At 41.8% G+C, this 19,885-nt stretch overlaps 1 protein-coding gene across 1 annotated transcript in view; it reads left to right on the top strand.

Annotated features, from left to right (window-relative positions):
* Positions 1-19,885, top strand: part of TRPC4 (transient receptor potential cation channel subfamily C member 4) — a 134,083-nt gene that overhangs the window by 64,548 nt on the left and 49,650 nt on the right. Inside the window, exon 3 of the mRNA XM_059493776.1 lies at positions 4,997-5,515. Within this exon, the coding sequence (XP_059349759.1) occupies positions 4,997-5,515 (519 nt within the window). The remainder of the gene's footprint in view (positions 1-4,996; positions 5,516-19,885) is intronic.

The following is a 19,885-nucleotide window of genomic DNA, read 5'->3' as shown; positions in this document are numbered from 1 at the left end:
AGTCCTTAGACTGTTATTTAGTTATTAGTCAGCTTTCAGTACCTAAGACCCTCTTTTTTACTTGTTATGTGTCTATTTCCTACAAAAAAGAAAAAAACTAGACAAATAAAACTAGAATTTTAACCGATGAAAGATAACACTTAGCAGATTAAGAGTGTGGCAATTATCATTGGGCAATGTGATGAGTTCAAGGACAATGAAGAGGTAGAGCCCTTCTCAGGGAGGCCAGGGAAGTTGCCTCTGGAAGGCAGACAATGGCAGTGCACCAGATGGGTGTTGCATGGCTAGTGTCACACACACTGCTTGGAAATGATGCTGTCCCTGAGCTCAGCTTGGCCTCTTCCATCCACTTGCCTGCCTTACATCCTTGATGTACAACTGCACATCCAGCTGTACACTGCCCAGTGAGCACCCTGGGGTGGGAAAAAGCGCTTTGAGACAATCAGGAGCTGTCACTGCAGTCCTGCTGTTTGTGTGGCCTTGTGAGAATAGTTTCAACATGAGTCTCAGGACCCCTCTGGTGCTGTGGCAACTGATTTCAAGTTATCCTGACATGGTATCTCTAAGTTATTCAGTATATCTGGATGTGTATTGGTGACTTAGTCCATGGTAAAGGAGTTGCAGTAGGAGGAATTTTTGAACCCTTCCCAGGGTAACTGCTTCCATTTATTTAACCTGGATGTATTTCAGGTGATACAATAATGATACAATAATAGCAAACCAAAGAGAAGAATTCAACAAACCAGAATGTAAAGCATGGAACCATGTATGCATAGGGATAACTCATGTGCTGTGGGCTGTACAGAAATGTACAGTTAAGCATTTTCAAGATGTTTGACTGATGATGGCTATAGAGAATTAGTGTTAAAGCAGCTGAAACTTTGATGACACACTTTAATAATACTGATTTCTTTATATAACCTGGTACTGCATGACATATGTATTCATCTTATCTGTCATATATTCTCTTTTTGCCTTTGCTTTAGGTTTTTCCTCCAGTCATACTGTCATGATGGACATGACTCAGAAATTTATTCCCCTAACTGCCTAAAACCAAGTGGGATTTTCTTTCATTATCAAACACAAGACAAAATAATTGCAAATAAATAAACAAGGACAAGAGTCAGGGAACCTATCTGTTTGCCCAAGCCAATAGATTTCCATAGATTCTGAGCTCTTGCACCTAAACAGCAGGTAAATGGACTCTGTTGTTTTCAGTCTCTCTGTTGAGATATTGCAGTAATGAGAGCTATTATGAGAAATCTAGATGGAGAAAAAGATACACATAAGTTTATGTTTTTTGTTTTCCAACTGACTGTTATATTTTTCTGTTTCCTGGATGTCTCAGAGATCATCAACAATCAGTCTCTCCTTTGATTTCATGGGGACAGGAAAACATCTCAGTCCTAACTGACATTAACTTAACCTAGATTTCTCTTCCTGTCATAGCAAAAGAGCTTGTCTTCACACAGACCATACATGGAATATAAACACGTTGAAGAGGACCATTCCACTTGGTATCTAAAAGAATTGTTAGATATCCAAACCAGGCTGACTCATTCCCACTTACAGTGAGTGCAGGGAAAAGAAATGCTACAAAAAAATCTCATGCCCTTGAGCATTGAAGTGTTCAGACTTTGAACTATCCTTTATTTTCTGTTCAGGTTTTTGGGGGTTTTTTTTGTCTAATAATCACATAGACATTCATAACAAATATATATATGTTCGGCTCTGTAAATAGTGCTGAAGTAGAAATTCTTCACAAGGTGTAAGAAGGCAAAAATTGACTTCGCCAAGTTTAAGCAGCCTCAAACTTAGCATGCTATTCCAAAATGTATGATTAGTTACACTACTGCTGAGCCTTGAGAAGTCACAGTGACTGAAAAACCTAGTACCTTTCCATCCTCCAGGATTTAAGGAAGACTCAAATGTTTTCTGTGAGTATTCTGTCAAGGCTTCCAGTAGTGTGGCTAATATCAGTGTGTGCTGGTTATTTGGCTTGGTTCTCTTTAAAGGGAAATATTTTTGGTAGTTTGAAAGTAAAATTCATTGTAGGCCTGATAACTTAAGAGCAAGTACTCTGAATCAGCCATTAGATGTTGAAATTTTCTGAATGCCATGAGAGTGCTCATTACTTCAAAGATAAGTTCAAAGGATAAGTTCAGATGTGGGAATAATTTGCTTCAGATGAGGGAATAATTTGACTTTATTATTTCGATATTCTCTCTTTCATTTCAATTAGTACAAAATCTTAAAATTTTTGTAATTTTAAGGTAAAGGATCAAAGGTTAAAGTAATGATGTAATTAAAGTGGATGTTTTATCAGGATTTGCCATTTAAGTTTAAATGTTTCTGTAAGTTATGGCTGAAAAGATTTAATAAATGCTTCTATATTTGGGTAAATTCTGATGTGATGAATTCCAAAATGTGTGCATTGGCCGTGAATCTGAGTTAGCTTAAGATGAAAGGTTTTGATAAGCTATGAGAAAAAACAAGCAGCTTGAAAGGAAATGGACCCCATGTACAAGTCAGTTGCTGTAATGCCATGTCGTTTGAAGCTGTGTCTTAGTTTTTCAGAGCTTGCAGCTGATGATATGTTTAAGACAGCCCTCAGTTCTGGCAGGGCTTGAAGCAAATGTTACTTCAGTACTGTCAGAAAGTAAAAAACTAGCAACATGTGAAGTGACAGAGTTATACTCTGAGCAGTCAGTGAGTTTGAAGTTACAGCTTTCTGACCTTGAGTTTTCTCCCCTTGCAGCTCTCTTCTTCGCTCTCTGGTACCCTAAACCTGAGGCCAAGGAGGAATCTCACTGCTTGTAGCAGACACTGTCAGAACACAACACATGCCTCTCTGTAAACCTTTTTCAGCTCTGTGATCAACCCAAATCTCATCTCTACTAATGCAAAGTTTGAATCTCTACCACTGTTGTCATGTTGTTCTAGTCTCAAAATCACTGGGCAAACTACTAATTTAGAGAACATAGCCAGTGTGTTTGTGTGCACACAGTGCTCTCTTTTTTCCTATATAATATGACAAGACAAATCTAAGACTGCAATAATCTGTGAGAATTGTGGGAGGAAACAGGTCTCACTTCGCCCACTGACACCAAAGACAGGAGAGAAAACATACATGGATTTCAAGCCCAGTTCACACTGGACAGGAATAATGATGTGGTCGGGGCACCTGGGCATGCCCAGGTGGGCTCTGTGCAGTTTCCAGCCAGGAGGTGACAGATGTCCCAGAGGTACTCTGGAAGAGACCTGACAGAGCAGCATGGGCAGAGCCACAGTGTTCTCTGGGAAGTCATATGTCCATAGTTGCGGTTCTGGGGCTGAGACCAGGAGCAGCACACAGAGCTTTTGTTTTTTCTTGTATCCAAGTGTTCCCTCCATCCATATATACCTTCAGTATATTCTCAATTGGGTTCCTTACTTCATGAGTAATATGTAACCAGTGTTTCTCTACACATGCTATGCTGTTTGTACCTCAGAATAAAGCAAGCAGAAGTGAAGATGTACAGAAGCTGCTTGGCTCAGAACCACTGGTTGTAAGCGCCCACCTCTGAGGATAGCTGCACCCTCTGCATGGGATCATGAGGGTGGGTGTGCCAGCTCAGTCAGCCCACAGTCCTGTGCTAAAACAAACTCAGTGCCAGCCTGACTCGATGCCAAGCCATGTCTGAGTGCATGAGAGGATGAGAGGGGAGAAAAGGGATTTCTGCCTGTTGACTCCACATACTTTCTCAGAATCTGGCACGGCTACTTAAGGTCAGCAATATGCTATGGCTAGGCAGGTTTTGCTTCCCTAGGGATGTGTGATTACAATCCTGAATGCCAGATCTCCAGTCTTGACTTTTCACTCCCATTTTACCCTACCACTCCGCTTGTGCTTCTTCCACCTGGCAGTGAGGTCATGGTGCTGTTATGAGACTTGCATCAAAAATTTTTTCCTCCCTGCGATGGCCATCTGTTTCTCTAGCCTTCAGATAACTTTGAGTCAAATGTTTTACTTTTTTCTTCCTCCTGAAAGAACATCCCTCAGAGCACCTCGCCGCGGTGCTCTGTGGATTGTGTTTGTACTTGGTTATTGAGTGGGCAAAAGTCAGTCTGTAAGTGATGATGCTAGTATCATTTTTTTGATTGGCATTGGCTAATTACACTCACATTCTTAGTCACACTAATTGAACAAATTGTCTTGACCGGGGAAAGACTTTAGAATCTGGTAGTGCAAAATAAAGAGACAAGCTTAAAATTAAAAACCTTACAGTCTTCTGATAAAGATGACTGAAAAATCCAGAAATGCGTATCAGAAGAGGCTTTAAAAATGGTCTCTGGGAACCTTTTTTCTACTAACTCCCCTGTTTTCCTATAAACAGAACATGTTTCTTTGTGCAGGTGAATGTAGAACTGAGCTTAAGAAATTAAGCTCTTTGCAGCAAGTCTGTTTGTCTACACAGCCTTATTTTCAACAGAAAATTCTCTTTAAGAAAATGCGTATTTTCTTCTCATTTACTCATTTTCTTCTCATTTACTTGACCATTTTATTTTCTAACTCTAACTTGCCTGTGTCCTTGTCATTGCTTTCTTCAGAGATTCACAGTTATGCCCCCCATGCATTTTCTTCCCTATGAAACTGAGATAAACCTGAGAGAGAAGAAAAAGTTTCCATCTTGCTCACCTCAAGGGACTGGGGAGGAGCATTTGTGTCTAACTTGTCCTTGTTTATCTAATAATTTGCTCCAATAAATCATTGTCCATGGGTTGTTTATGTATAAGCAGGTTCTGTGAAGGATCACACCCTGTTTATAGCAATTCATTAACTGGAAAGATACTACCTTAGCTAATTGAATTGTTATATTTAAAGAATTTCCTTCAACTCTGGACATAAATAAAGATCCAGCAGTAAGTGTATTACCCGGTAAACCATTTCTAGCTTAATTTTCTACAACTCTTGTTCAATGAGGGGGCCTGTAAGAGTTTTTGCCTTCTTTCACAGGTGCCACCAGTGCTTCTGGACAAGCAGTTTTCAGAATTTACGCCAGATATCACACCTATTATTCTGGCTGCCCACACCAACAATTACGAAATCATAAAGCTCCTGGTGCAGAAGGGGGTGTCTGTGCCCAGGCCACACGAGGTGCGCTGTAACTGTGTGGAATGTGTCTCAAGCTCAGATGTGGACAGCCTCCGCCACTCTCGCTCCAGACTCAATATCTACAAGGCTCTGGCGAGCCCATCGTTGATTGCTTTGTCCAGTGAGGATCCTTTCCTTACCGCTTTTCAGCTGAGCTGGGAGCTGCAGGAACTGAGTAAAGTCGAAAATGAGTTTAAGTCAGAGTATGAGGAACTGTCACGGCAGTGCAAGCAATTTGCAAAAGATCTCCTGGATCAGACACGGAGTTCCAGGGAATTGGAAATTATTCTTAATTACAGAGATGATAATAGCTTGATAGAAGAACAAAGTGGTAATGATCTTGCAAGATTGAAACTGGCAATTAAGTACCGTCAAAAAGAGGTGAGTGTGCTGGAGAATATTTGAGTGTATTCAGTAGTAGAAATGTGATAGATAAGAGCCTGAAATACATCCTTTTAACTGAGACAAATTTTTGCTTATCTTTTTTTTGTTCTACTAGGTTTCTGTTCTTTTTATAGTTTTAATTAGATGAATTTGAATAGTTGTTATAGTTTGATAGTATCAGAATTCAAAATGTTCTCTTCTAGCACAAATTCTATGAAACTCTTTTTCTTTTACACCTGAATAGACATACTCTTCAGTAGTTGTGCTCTGAAGTGCTCTTCAGTAATAGAGTGAGAAATATATAAAGCATACTTTAAATTAACTTGGACTGTGTCTGAAAGAAAAAGTCAGCTGTGTTTAAACACACTCTAGAGGTACCTCGGTAGAGATGTTTCTTCAAAAAGTAGCTATTACAGATACTGAAGCTGAAGTTTCATAGCCATGCATGATTCCCAAAAATGTTGGCATTCAGATTCTCTTTTCATAAAAAATTCAAAATGGAAATACCTGGGTATTGGTGTCCATGGCAGTTAAAAGTTCATACATTTGCTTCACCAATGTGTACATTCAATTGGAATCAGAGGATGTCTGCATATATTTTTAAAAGTACTCTGGTTCTTTTGTATGTGCAAAAGCAAAAGAAGCAAGACACAAAAATAAGTTAGGAAGACAGTTCCCATGATATTTCCAAACCTTCACCTAATCCCTGCATGTCATCATATCAGATATGTCAGAATATGTTGTATTATCTTATTGGGAAGCAGTACATACCAAGTCAGCTGAGCTATGGAAGTTTATAGGCAAGACAAATGTATTCAGTATTTGTTCATATTCATTACAGAAAATGCTTAAAAAACTTCTGTGTCAAATCTTATCACTGCTAAATCTCTGTTCTGCAAAATATAATAGTAAATGTGTTGCTAAATATGTTAGAAACGTTTGAAGAAATAATAACCAAACATTTAATGATTCTTTTGTTCATTTGAAACATATTTTAGTAATCCTAAGAAGCTACTGTGAAGGTACTCTAACTTCATAAGTCTTCTAATAAGCATTTTTTCCCTCAGAAAATGTATTGCATAATTTTATGTTCTATAGCATAATGTTTCAGGCAACATATTCACTGCCTTCATAAATTATTTTCAGATTGTACTTTGCCAGATTTAACAACCATTATTTCTATTTCTTTAAATGCCAGTCCTGTCTTACAGTCATATAAGAAGCTGAAGCTTGGACTTCTGTTTTCATAAGGATTTATACATTGAAATAAAATTCTGACCTCTCATTGTTTGTTTAGGTTTTTTTTAACCATAACACAAAACTTGAATTTTTTTTCATTTGAGATAGAGACAGTGATAGGCATGTGTAGGGTGAAATGTTTTTTATAGTTGCATCTGATTGCATCTGATCAGGTTGCAAAAATACAGCTGATTACATAATTGATTCTTCATAGTAGAAAACATTAGGCCATACTGATTTAGTGAAACAATTCTAAATCAGTGGATCTGTTCTATTTTACATGTCGGAACTCAGTACAGTACTTGGAGCAGCAATTAACAACCAGCTACCCGAGATTTACACACATTTTTCATTTCTGGAAATATTTCCCACTATCTCTACCATTTGATTCTCACTGAAGTAAAATCAAGGTTTACTAAATGTGTTCCACAGTGTTTTCCATACTGGTTGCTGAAGCAAACAGTAGCCTCTGTAACTGTTCAGCTGTTTCATTTCTGGTTATTACTACAGTATTCTGGTAGGTGCAGCTCTTAGTTCAAGAAACTTACCTCAGGCATAACAATTGCTTGGATTCTATCTGTCCTGATCCATACAGATCATGATAAAAATACATCATCAGGTTCTTTCCATTTCTTATGTTAAGGATGTTACAGGAGGCACAGCCTCCGGCGGAATCCAGCAGCCTCCAGGGTCAGGGGATTCTTTCAGCTTGGGCACTGGAACCCAGCCAGGAGCTCTTGATAGTACAGTGTTTTAGGCAATATATTCACTGCTTTTATAAATTATTTTCAGATGGTGCCAGACTTAATGATGACTACTTCTGTTGCTTTAAATGCCTCTCATGCAACAAAACAGCAAAACAGATAAGAATGCATTGTCCTTTCCTTCTTATCTTACAACCCATCCCTAAAATCTCAGCCTTTATTCATGCTGTTACCAAAGAACATTCTAATGCCATACTGGGGCTGAGGTCAGAGCTCCACAAGTAAGCAATCAGGTCTGGTTGTCCAGAATGTCCAATCTCAGTCCAAAAATTGCAGCTAAAAGTGACAAAATAATGAGGCATGTGTCCTTTTACACCGTTATTATGGTTAAGTGGTCAGGAGTTAAGTATTACTTTTTTCCTTTAAAGTTGAAAATAATACCAAAAATTATTAGCAGAGATTCATTTTGGCATTTTAAACCAGCAAACATATTAGAACTAAGTTCTGTAAAGGGGTGTGGTAGTCTTTGGGTAACATACCTTGGTTTAATCTCAAGACACTGGATGGTGTAGAAGAGCAGATTTAGGGTACTTGTGGAAACAAACAAGTGGATGGTGAAGAATTTTCATTGTGTAAAGAAATGAAAATTGACAAATATGAGTAAAGAAAATTACCAAGCTCAGAGTTTTTGAGGACTTTCCAAAATGACATGATGCTTGAAATGTAGATTTAGAAATGCCTTGTAACGAACAGAAAAAGTCCCTTGAAATTCAGATGATTAGGCAGTGCTTTGTGTAGTGCTCTGCAAGCTCCTGGTGTAATCCTGTGTTTGTGGAAATTGAGAATGTACATTCATTTTTAGAGCTCTCCATGTTCTCCATTTTGCTGCTGAAGTGGGCCTTCCACAAACCAAGAACATTATGCTAATTGGATTTGAGATTCTCCACAGTGAAAGTTGCTCATCTCTGCATTTCCATTCCTTTCACACTTGCCATAATACTGTGATTCTCATTCATGTGCTGTCCAAAGGCATCTCAGTGATATTGATTCTCATTCCATGGAGTCAGGTCAGAGGTAACTTACAGTGTATTATCAACAAAGAAACTTCCCTGATAAAATCATCAGTCTTCTTTATTAATAACTAATGAGGTTGAAAGATTCATAGTCTCAAGTTTACCTTGCAGGATAATGTCTGGCAAGACTGTGGATAATATGTGTTCAGAGTTATGGGGCAGAACCAGGAGAGTATCTGCCGGAACATATGGGGTTTCGTAGCATAGCCCATGGGACAGAACATCCAAGGTGCCTTTTTTTTCTGTTCATTTTGCACCACTGGTGCCATTTCACTGTAAGAAAATAAGCTTGTGGTGCCTGTTTCTGACACCTACTGTTGCCTGGGCTACAAACAACAGCAAACAAAAAAAGTTCCCTGAAGTCACACTGCCACCCTGCACTGCGCACAGACATTTTGCTGTCCAATTACCTGTTTGATATTGTCTCAAGTAAGGGAGAGTTTGGTTTTATGAAGGTTGCCACAAGTTCATAGTGGTAGATTCTAAGCACACAATGAGCAGTAAGAAATAAGTTTCCCTGGTTTCTGAACCAAATGAACATGTTATCTGAATTAACTGCAGCTCCACATAAGGATGTAGAAGGCAAATCCCAAACCCTCTGTGTGGTACACAAGCAAATCTGAGTTCAAATTAATTGCAAATCTCTGGTGTAGCAATTCAATCAAGTAAAAGAGAATAGTAGCTCTCTTTATTGATTAGTAAAAAGTCATCTTTTCACTCATTGTAAAATGTGTGTTTTCTTGTTATATATATTCAGAGTTTTCAAAAGAGATACCAGAGCAAAAACCCAGTTTCTCTCACTATTCAGTTAACTTTGTTTTAGCTTTGGTTCTGTTTAGGTATTAAGCATATAGCTACAAAAATTTGAAAAAGTGCTTACTACAATGCTTACTAATTTTCCCTTACATGTGAAATAAAGGGGAGATTAATAGGCTGGAACAATATCAACTGCTTTCACTGTAATTTTAACCAGTGCGATTTAAATACTTATACTAGTCTTTTATATCTCTGTTTCATTTTTGCCTCATGCTAAATGTCCCATTTCTTTTAAGCTATGGCTGTATAAGCTGAAATACAGTAACAGGATGAGTTTATAATTATTGGTAGTATTGCCTAATTTTGCTTTGTTATTAGACATTCCCATATCAAAACAGAAGAAATAGGAAATTTTAAATATGTAACTGTTGAGCCTTTCTCTCTCACTTCTCGAATGAGCACTGGCTGGTTTGGTTTGGGTTCATTTTTTCCTTTTTGTTTATCTTTTCCATTTTAGGTTATGCTGATAATCTTTCTCTTCCTCGACAAATACACAATCTCTGGTAAATTTTTAAATAGGATATAAAGAGGTTAAATTCTGTCCATTTCAAATTAGCAGCCTGGAAAGATTTTAATAAGCTTTTTTTCTGCTTTTATCTTAAAAAACCTGAAGTAAATGTGTGGTTTATCTAGCTTCAATCCAGAGTTATGTGTCATGTTGAGACGTATCTAAAGAAGCCATAACTAAGTTTTCTGAAGTTTTTCTAATCCTGAATTAACTTTTTAAAAGGTTTGATTAAAAAAATTCTAAATTTTACTTTCTCTCCCAGTTTACTAGACATGCAGCTGCTTAACTACTAAAACTCTCCCAAATGTCTCTAGCTGGACCTCTAGATGCTCTCTATTCCAAGGGGAGGACCTGTTTTTTGTGAGTTGTGAGCAGCTGCAGAATGTGTACTAGCAAAGGGCAGAGTGAAAAAGGGAGTGGGTTCAACAATTTGATGTATTTAAAGAATTAACAAGTGTTCAGGCCTTATTAGAAAGAATTTCAGGGAAAATGTTTCAGGGAAATCAGCTTCAAACTAAATTAAGTACTAAATACAATAATATGATATTCAGATTTCCTGCATCAGTTCAATGTTTCTAGGAAAGTGATGCTGAAAGATAAAAAAAAAGTTGCTTGGTTTTGATAATAAAAACCGTCTGTTTGTTTCTGCTCAAAAGAGGACTTTTTAAAAAGGAATCACCAGTTCTTCCTAGTTTTCTATGCAAAATACAGCCTCAGTGAAATGAAAATGTTTCACAATATTGTCAAAAATTCAGTGAAATTTTCAATGAAAACATGCCTAGTCATTTCAAATCTGTTATTTCATGTCAGTGTCTAAACACTTCATTTCAATGAAATAAAGGATTTTGTTTGTCTGCAGTTACTTGTAAATCCACTTTGACTTTGGCATGTTTGCCAATTAAATTCTTATAGCTAATATCATCCATATCACATTATTACAGAAACCAGTGTAGGCATGACAGAAAGCAAGAATTACTGATTTTCTAAACTATTTGAAAATACTTTTAAACTACTGAAATGAAAAGCTGCTATGTTCTTAATAATGTTTTTAATGTTTAATTATAATGTATTGCTCATAAAAGTCTTTCAGACGCAAAAACATGAACTACTGACTCTAAGCAGGAATGACTTTGGAAAAACAATATCTTAAGGATTGTTCTGTATTTAAAATTGGCTCACACCTGAAATGTAAGCAGAAACACAGTGGCCATGTGTAGCAAGTCACTGTGTATATGAGTATTTGTCAAAAGGCTGCAAAGGTGCACTCAGAAGTCTCCATGTAAAAAATAACAAAACCTCACAAAAACCAGACTCTGATAATATTTGGACATTTTTGACACCAAAGGAAGACATGTTTAGTCTATGAATTGCATAACTGAGAGGAGTGATATATACACTTTTGGGTCCATGTCTCCAGAAGACCCATTTCTGCAGACTCTCAGCTATAGCACTCAAAAAATTTGACAAACATTTTTCCATGCTAGAGTCAGGTACTCTAAACTAGGTCATATGTTTGCTTTGTAAGTCGTGTAAAAGTCTCCATGTTTATAGATAAGAAGTCCACAGATTGTTAAATAGTATGAATTAGGTGAGTAGATTATCTGCTGCACATACAAAGCCTTCTTCTAGTTGGTTATAGAATCCTTTCAGTTGGAAAAAAACTTTAATACCAACAATTAAACCAGCACTGCTGAGTCCACCACTAAACTATGTCCCTCAGTGTCACATATACATGTCTTCTGAATACTTCCAGGGATAGTGACTCAACCATTTCCCTGAGCATCCCGTTCCAGTTCTTGACTAGCCTTTTGGTGAAGAAATTTTTTCCCAACATCCAATCTGAGCCTCGCCAGTGAAATTTGAGGTGATTCCCTCTCATTCTATCACTCATTACTTAGAATAAGAGACCGACCTCCACCTCACCACAACCTCCTACTCTGCAGGCTAAACAACCCCAGTCCCTCAGCCACCCCTCATGAGACTTATATTCCACACCCTTCTCCTTCTCCGTTTCCCCTCTCTGGACACCTTGCAGCACCTCAATGTCCTTCTTGTAGTGAGGGGCTCAAAACTGAACACAGGATTCGAGGCTTCATCAGTGCTGAGTACGGGGGAGTCAATCACAGCCCTGATCCTGCTGGCCACACTATTGCTGATACAGGCCAGAGCCTTCCTGGCCACCTGGGCACTCACATGGCTCGTGTTCAAATTGTTCAATTGCTGTTGAACAGCACCCCAAGGTCCTTTTCCACTGGGCAGTTTCCTACCACTCTGCCCCCAGCCTGTAGCACTGCCTGGGGTTGTCATGACACATGTGCAAGACCTAGCACTTGGCCTCGTTGAGCCACATGCCGTTGGCTTCAATCCATTGATCCAGCTTTTACAGATCCTGCAGAACCTTCCTATTCTCCAGGAGAACAACACTCCTTCTCAGCTTGGTGTCTTCTGCAAACTGACTAGGAGTGCAGTTAATACCCTCATCCAGATCATTGATAAACATACTAAACAGGCCTGGCCCCAACACTGAGCACTGGGGTCACCACTGGTGACCAGCTACCAACTGGATGTAATTCAATTCACCGCCATTCTCTGGGCCCAGTCATCCAAACAGTTTTTTAAGTATTCCCATCCAGGCCATAACCTTCCAGTTTCTCCTGCAGGAACACTGTGGGAAATGGTGTCAAAGGCTTTACTGAAATCCAGGTGGCCAATATCAACAGCCTTCCCTCATTCAGGTCACCTTGTTATAGAAGAAAGTCACACAGTCAAGCAGGACCAAATGAGATGTAGGTGTCCCTGTGGAAGATGTACTTACTGCTGCTAGGAAAAAATGTTCCTAAATCACAGGTCACATCTGCTTAATACATCATTTAGTAGTGGTGAAACAATTTTCCTAGAATATATAAAAAAAATTCCTTATAGAGTCAATAGACAGAGGTATGCACAGAGGTCGAGATCCTGTCTGTTCAAGATAACATGTCTAAGTTCATTCCAGAGACATCTCTCTCTGCTTCTGGCAGATAAGGATGGATAAGGAAACAGTGTGCTTCATTTAGAAGAATTACTTCACTAGGCATTGAAAATGTATAAGCAAGTTAGACAATTTACTGCATCAACTGCAATTTCTACCTTGTGGTAACAGAGACTTTGAATTCTGTAGGCACAGAGCCCACATAAGGGGAAATTAATTTCAGCAGTAAGTAATTAATGATGTCTCAGGAGTCCTCAATAACCTTTAAATGCTATATGCTACACACAGGTTGCAACCTTCTCATCACAGTTCTGGTTAAACTATTAATGAACTAAATTCAGCGACTTTTTATTTCAAACACTTGATGGAAGTAATTAACTTGAAGATGAAACTTTCTGTTCATGAAGTACAGTGGAAATCTCTCATTCCAATTGCTTTTCTGCATCTTCATTATAAGAAATGTTGCTAGGATATCTGCCTGAAACAGGAAAAAACAGTAGTGCAAACCCCTAAGCAGCAGTGCACAGCCCTTCCGTTGAGACTGGCAGCGGCAGAAGTTGGTTTGAAGGAGTCCCTGATGTTTCACCTTCAAGCTTCCCTACAAACCTGGTATAGATTGAGGACCATGGCACAAAGTGTGCTGTCCTTCTGTCCAAAAACTAACTAATCCATTCCTGTGCTAGGTTTAACTGGCTTAAAATAAGTTACTGAGGCACAATTGAACATTCTGACACTGAAGCTTCTACATGCTGTTGCAGTGGCATTTTTTCCATTGTCTGGCTCTCTCCATTGAGTGCTTATTGAACAATAAAACAAGACAGCCAAAGCAAACTTGTTTTAGGCCTGCCTGCTCATTCTTTCTATCTTCTCTTCGTTCCACCAGATGTCCACAGAGGAATTTTCCCTTCCTTCCTTACCCCTTCCTTCATTTAGTGTAAACCTTAGCTATCAAGATAAAATAGCAAAGGGTGTCTTCATCCATTGCCTCCATCAATATGTGCACCCATTGTCAAACAAAAGGTTTATGAGAAAAAAAAATGCTTCTTAGATGAACTCACTCTTGTGCCTCCAAAGAGATCTGGTCTATATATATTATTCAGCTGAGCAGAGAATATCAATTTCTAAACTTTTCAGCTCCAGGAACTAAAATAGAAAAGTTAGGAGAAATGCTCAATATGGCAGTGGTTTGACAAAGTGAAACTTGCATTTTGAAAGTTATATAGGGTTTAATTTTGAGTGCTGGCCTTTGAACTTCTAGGGTATTTTTCAAAGAGGAAGGAAAATGTTTACACAAAACTATCAACAAGTCCTCCTTGCAGAGATACTTGGCTTTCTTCTATAAATAATAGGATGATATTCTTCAGGGTTGGTTCTTGAGATTCTATTTAACAGAAATAAGATATTTTAAGAAAAGATTTCAAGAAATTGAAAACTCTTTTATTATGGAGAAAATAGTCTCACATGTCAGTGAGCACTTGCAAACTAGAAAGGACTTGATAAGGAAGGATTTTGCAGAATGTTTCAGAGAACAGTGAAAAGCCAGGTGAATACATATGAATAGGAGAAGAAAGAAATCCAAAGTTGAGCATCACCTGCTATGTTATTACGTTATTATATCAAATCATGGCATTTATTTTTTGAGTGTGTTTCATTCCTGAGTAGTATTGGATAAATGTGAGGGTCTTTAACATCTGTGGGAGAGAAAGACCAATGCAGATCTTCAGAAAGTAGAAATTACTGAAGGTCTACAGAGTACAACATGCCTATGCTCTCTTGGTCAAGTACAAGGTCTGGCTTGTTAGGTTTTTCAGGTGGATGGAGAGGACATGTTTTACTCTGCCTGCTGAGCATAAAAGACAATAATGTTTAATTATCAGGGTAATGCAGTTGTTTAAATTAGAGGTTATTCTAAATAGCTGACCTTAAGGGATTTATTAGCAGATCTGTTAAGGTTTACAAAAATACATGACTCCGTTACATGGCATTTGACATTAAGACAAGCTGAAAGTGTAACATCATGTAAAAATAGTTTGACACATTATTAATATAATTAGTTCGGGTGTTTGTTTCTGCATTCTTAACAGCACACAGAAAGAAACTAGAAGAAACCATTCCTGTAGTGTGTTTGTGCTGCGAGTTTCTGACTCATTCCACATAACCTCAGGTTTTTAACTACGGTATCTATGTCAGCAGCCCAGCCTGTTGCCTTCTGATACAAGGCAAGGCGACCTGGTTCTGAGGAAACAGCACAGCGACCCAAACTCTCCAGAGTCACTCAGGCCAAGAACACACGCAGGCACCAGTATGGTGGACGGTCCAAGGCCTTTATTGTCTCGTCTCGTCAGGTTTTATACTCGGGAAAGTTTTTCTCTATGTCAGGGGGTCTTACCTTACTGTAATTGGTTAATAAGGAGTAGAAAGTTACTAATGTTAGGGGGGACTACATTCTTGGGTGATCCCTTATCACTAGGCATTAGGAGGAGAGGAATCCTGCTGCTTTCCATGACATCGCGAGATTTTCCGAGCGCCTGACCCTATCTACTACATCTCCCCCCCCTTTTTCACAAATGAACGAAGTAGTCATATACATAGGTACTGAGATGAGGCATGAGGTTGCTGACAAAGAAAGGGATTTGGTAAACCTGGGTAGAAAACCTTGTGACTGGCAGTGTTCCCTGGTCAAATTCACAACATTTGTTGCCAGCCTATGAACAGGATGTTGGCCCGTTCTAGGCGGGTCTGAATGAATGAGACTAGCTTGTTCAGCAGGCATGGTCCGAAGGTAACAGCTAAAAGTAGCATTGCCAATGGACCTATTAGGGTAGAAATTAGGGTGGTTAGCCATGGCGATCGATTGAACCAGGACTCGAACCAACCCTGTTGGGCTTCCCTGTCCTTCTGTCTTTGAGCCAGTCTGTTTCGGAGTTCTGCCATGGAGTCTCTCACGACTCCCATGTGGTCTGCATAGAAGCAGCACTCCTCCTTCAAGGCGGCACACAGGCCCCCTTGCTGCATGAACAGGAGGTCTAGTCCTCACCTGTTCTGCAAGACTACGTCTGAGAGTGAGGAGACTGACTTCTCTAGAAAGGAGATGGATTTCTCGATCCTCTGCAGGTCCTCATCAATTGTTGTCTGCAGCTGTGACAGTCCTCGGTGCTGGGTCGCCAAGGCTGAGATTCCTGTGGCCGCTCTGGCTGCTCCTAGGCCCAGCAGCATTGCGATAGTTATACCTGTTACTATTTCTCTTTTGTGGAGCCGGCTGGGTTCCTCAAAAAGGTGATACACTTCTTCATCTGCATGGTACAAGACCCTAGGAACAATCAGAACTTGGACACAAAAGTCGTTAGAGTCATCGAATTTGGCAAGGAACACACAGGGACTCACTCCAGATCGCTGGCGAACCCACATCCCAGATGCGGATGGGACTGCCCACTTATTGTTTTTCCTGTTGGGTTTGACAACTTCGGAGCAGACGTTGCCTTTCCGCCTAGCTAGGGTTGCATTGCCAAAGCATCTGCCCTGGCCTGTGACTTGACTCAGGGTGATTCCTTTGCGGGGGGTGTCCCATCTACATTGGTTGGGTCCGTCTGCTGTGGAGTAACTGAAGGCAGTGTTTAAAGCGACTCCTTCATAAAAGGGAGGTTCGACAGCGTAACAAAGCCAACAGGATTCGGTTAGGTTAGGGTTAGTTTCGTTCAGGGATAGGAAGGTAGCTTCTAACATACGAAGGATTGGGTCTGAGTCTGACTCGGCTGAACGGCCTATCTGAAAGGCTTCCACATGGCCGGTCAGGATATCAGCGACCCTTGTGGGCAAGGCTTTGGGGTGGGTCGCGTTTCTCCCTTTCGGCACGCTTTTAATCACTTTGTTGGGTCCGACCGCTCGGGGTGCCGACTGTTGGAGCCTAATAATTCTCACGTTCACCTTTTCTTTTGACCCTTGAAGGACTACTGTCCATGTTCTGCCTGTTGCCCAGCTAGGGTGATGTGGCTGCAAGACTGTCATGTTGTAGTCTGCGCATTTTCAAAATTCGGGGATTTTATGGCGGTTTCGATAAAAGTTTCCGTGGAGGAAGAGGGGTGTTTTGCAACCGGTGGGTGCCCAGGTGAATTGTAAGAATTTGTCAAGCTCTTGTGGATCCCACCCAGGCCCTGATGGTCTGGCATCTGTGACAATGGTTTCGCAGCCCCAGTGCCCACAATGTCCCCACCCTGGGTGATTGCAGTAGCTTTTCCCAGGGTTTGGAGCTGGGCACCAGTAGGATAGGTACATGTGCGTGGAGTGTGGGGAATGGGGATCTACCTTTGGTTGTCCTGGAAACAGGTCGGTGATGCGGAACACGAAGGATGGGGCATTCGGCGTGGTTATTTCTATGAGCACCTTGTCACTACTAAGGTGTTGCATGACCCACCTGAATGGCCGATGGGGGTAGTGATCTGGGCTGGCTTGCCCTCTGGCAACGAGCCCCAACAGCAAAATCACACAGAAACATCGTTGATGGTTGGGTTCCACCCGTGCGGGTCTCTCGGGCACTGCCTGTCGGCTTGGTGGTCCCACATGCCCAGCACAGTCCCCTAAATCTCCCTTGGCGTGGTGGAGCAGCTGCTGATTGGCGCCTTGGCTGGGGGCAGTTTACTGCCAAGTGGCCTGCCTGGCCACACTTAAGGCACGCCATCACACTGGTTATTGCAGTGTGGACTGCTGCTTGGATGGGAGCAAGGTGTTCCTCCTTTGCCACGTGTCTGATCATGTCGGCTATGTTATCCCCAGGTGGCAGTGATCTTAAAATGTCCTTGGTGGCTGAGTTGCATTGCTGGCGTAGGCAGTCTGCCAGCACGGGACCCTTAGCCTCTGAGGGTAATGAGGAGGAATCTAATGCTGCCTGAAGCCTGTCCACAAACTGAGTGAAGCTCTCACTTTCGCTCTGTCTTATGGTGGACCACGGGGCAGGGTGAGCCACTACTTTGGAAGCAGAACAAATGGCCTCTCGGGCAGCTCGGGTGGTTGTCATAACTTCATGGGCCCTTAATCCCTCAGCCTGGGCCTGGGGGGTGATCATAGTGGGGTCTCTACCCATCAATCTCTGTATACTGGAGCTGTGTAGTGGATGGTCAGGTCCCGTTATCTGGGCTAGCTCCTTTGTGCATTGATTCTTCCACTCTTCTTTAAAAACAATCATTCCTGCCCCATCAAAAATCATTCTGCACGTCTGTTTGATGTCAAAGGGAAGCATGTCATCCCCCCCAAAAACGCCGTCAATAAGTGTGGTAATCATGGCAGAATTAATTCCCTTGTCTGCAATTGCTTTAATAATTGCCTGTAACTCTTGGATTCACTGGAGAATAGGTCCTTCTTTGGTTTTCGCCTGCCCCCCCCCCACACGGACAGGGAACACTAGCTTGGCTGAAGGGGTGTACTCAGCGCAGGCTATCTTTATTTTTCATCTGTAAGTGGGGTCCGGTCTTTCTCTGATGACCCCTTCACCCATGCGGGAGCGCTGTGACTAGAGACCTTATATGCTGCTGCTCTCCCTCTGTTAAGGCTAGTATCGGAATCGGAGCTCCCCAACTCCCTCTCGGACTCGTCCCGGCTCGAGTCTGAGTCGGAGTTGGAAGTGGAATGACCGAGCACTTCCGGGCTGCTCTGCCTTTTTCTCGGGCTCCGACACCGCCCCCTCCTGTGGGGGGCGGACCGTTCCCTCCCCCTGGGGTCTCCCCGCCTCCTGTGGGGGAGGTCCTTGCCTTATAAGGGCTTAATTTGAATAGAGCGCTCTGATTGGTCTCACCCTCCACCACGGGGACGGCTCCCCCTCCCCGCTCTCCCACGCATGCGATGTTAAGCAGGCTGACTCCATTTCCGCCCTTTGTCCCCTCTTCTCTTCCGCCCTGACCACGCGGCCGGCCGCCATCTTCGAGCCCATACGGCGGCGGAGAGATTTTATCAATTTGGGCGGTTTCTGACCCGGTTCCCGCCGCTTCCCGTGCCTCCTCCGCCAGCCCCCCCCAAAAACACTGCGCCCGTTGCTCTGCCTCCTGCGCTGGGTCATCAATTGGCGGGGGGGGGACGGGTAGAGGAGCCGCGGTTTTGTCGAGAGGCTCCAAGGGGGGGCTGGAATCTGGCGGGCTCCGCGGGGGGGTTGGGGGGTCTCCCGGGGGTTTTGGGCTCGGGCTCAGGGGGAGGTGGGACGCGCCTAGCCCCCGCACATCCCCGTCTTCAATCTGATCACTTTCCGGGGTGGTCTGGGTCGTAGCTCCCACCCCTAGCTGCGGAATGGCTATTAAACAGCTTCTGGCAGCTTTCCAGGTTTCTTGCTCTTGTCGAGCTTTTTGCAGAGCCCGGATGACTCTGCCCCACAATTTTAGGGCTTTCCCCGAGCCTGAACACATGGTATCCTCAGCCAGGGTTTTCGTAAAATTATCCCGCACCTCCGGGTGTAAAATATCCACGGGGCTCTCTATAGCCCCCAGCTTAATCAATCTCGGCAATGCGAGAGTCATATCTTTAAGCTTACATTCAATTCCCCATTGTGCATGCATTTCACTTACTACCTTTGCAATTGCTTCCATGATTCGAGGGCATCCCCTCTGCTGCACAAGGCCAGCTGTGCAGCCGCCGTCCTCTCTCCAGGCGAATCCCCGTTCCCCGGGCACTGGGTTTCAGCACCAGTTGTTGCCTTCTGATGCAAGGCAAGGCAACCTGGTTCTGAGGAAACAGCACGGCAACCCAAACTCTCCAGGGTCACTCGGGCCAAGAACACACGCAGGCGCCAGTATGGTGGACAGTCCAAGGCCTTTATTGTCCCGTCTCATCGGGTTTTATACTCAGGAAAGTTTTTCTCTACGTCAGGGGGTCTTACCTTACTGTAATTGGTTAATAAGGAGTTATTAAGTAACTAATGTTATATAAGGAGTTATATAACTAACTATATAACTATAACTCTCCTTATAACTAATGTTATAAGGAGTTATATAAGTAACTAATGTTAGGGGGGACTACATTCTTGGGTGATCCCTTATCACTAGGCGTTAGGGGGCGAGGAATCCTGCTGCTTTCCGT

This window comes from Ammospiza nelsoni, chromosome 2, assembly GCF_027579445.1.
Source record: "Ammospiza nelsoni isolate bAmmNel1 chromosome 2, bAmmNel1.pri, whole genome shotgun sequence".
Classification (NCBI taxonomy): Eukaryota; Metazoa; Chordata; class Aves; order Passeriformes; family Passerellidae; genus Ammospiza; species Ammospiza nelsoni.
This window is presented reverse-complemented; position numbering and strand designations above follow the sequence as displayed.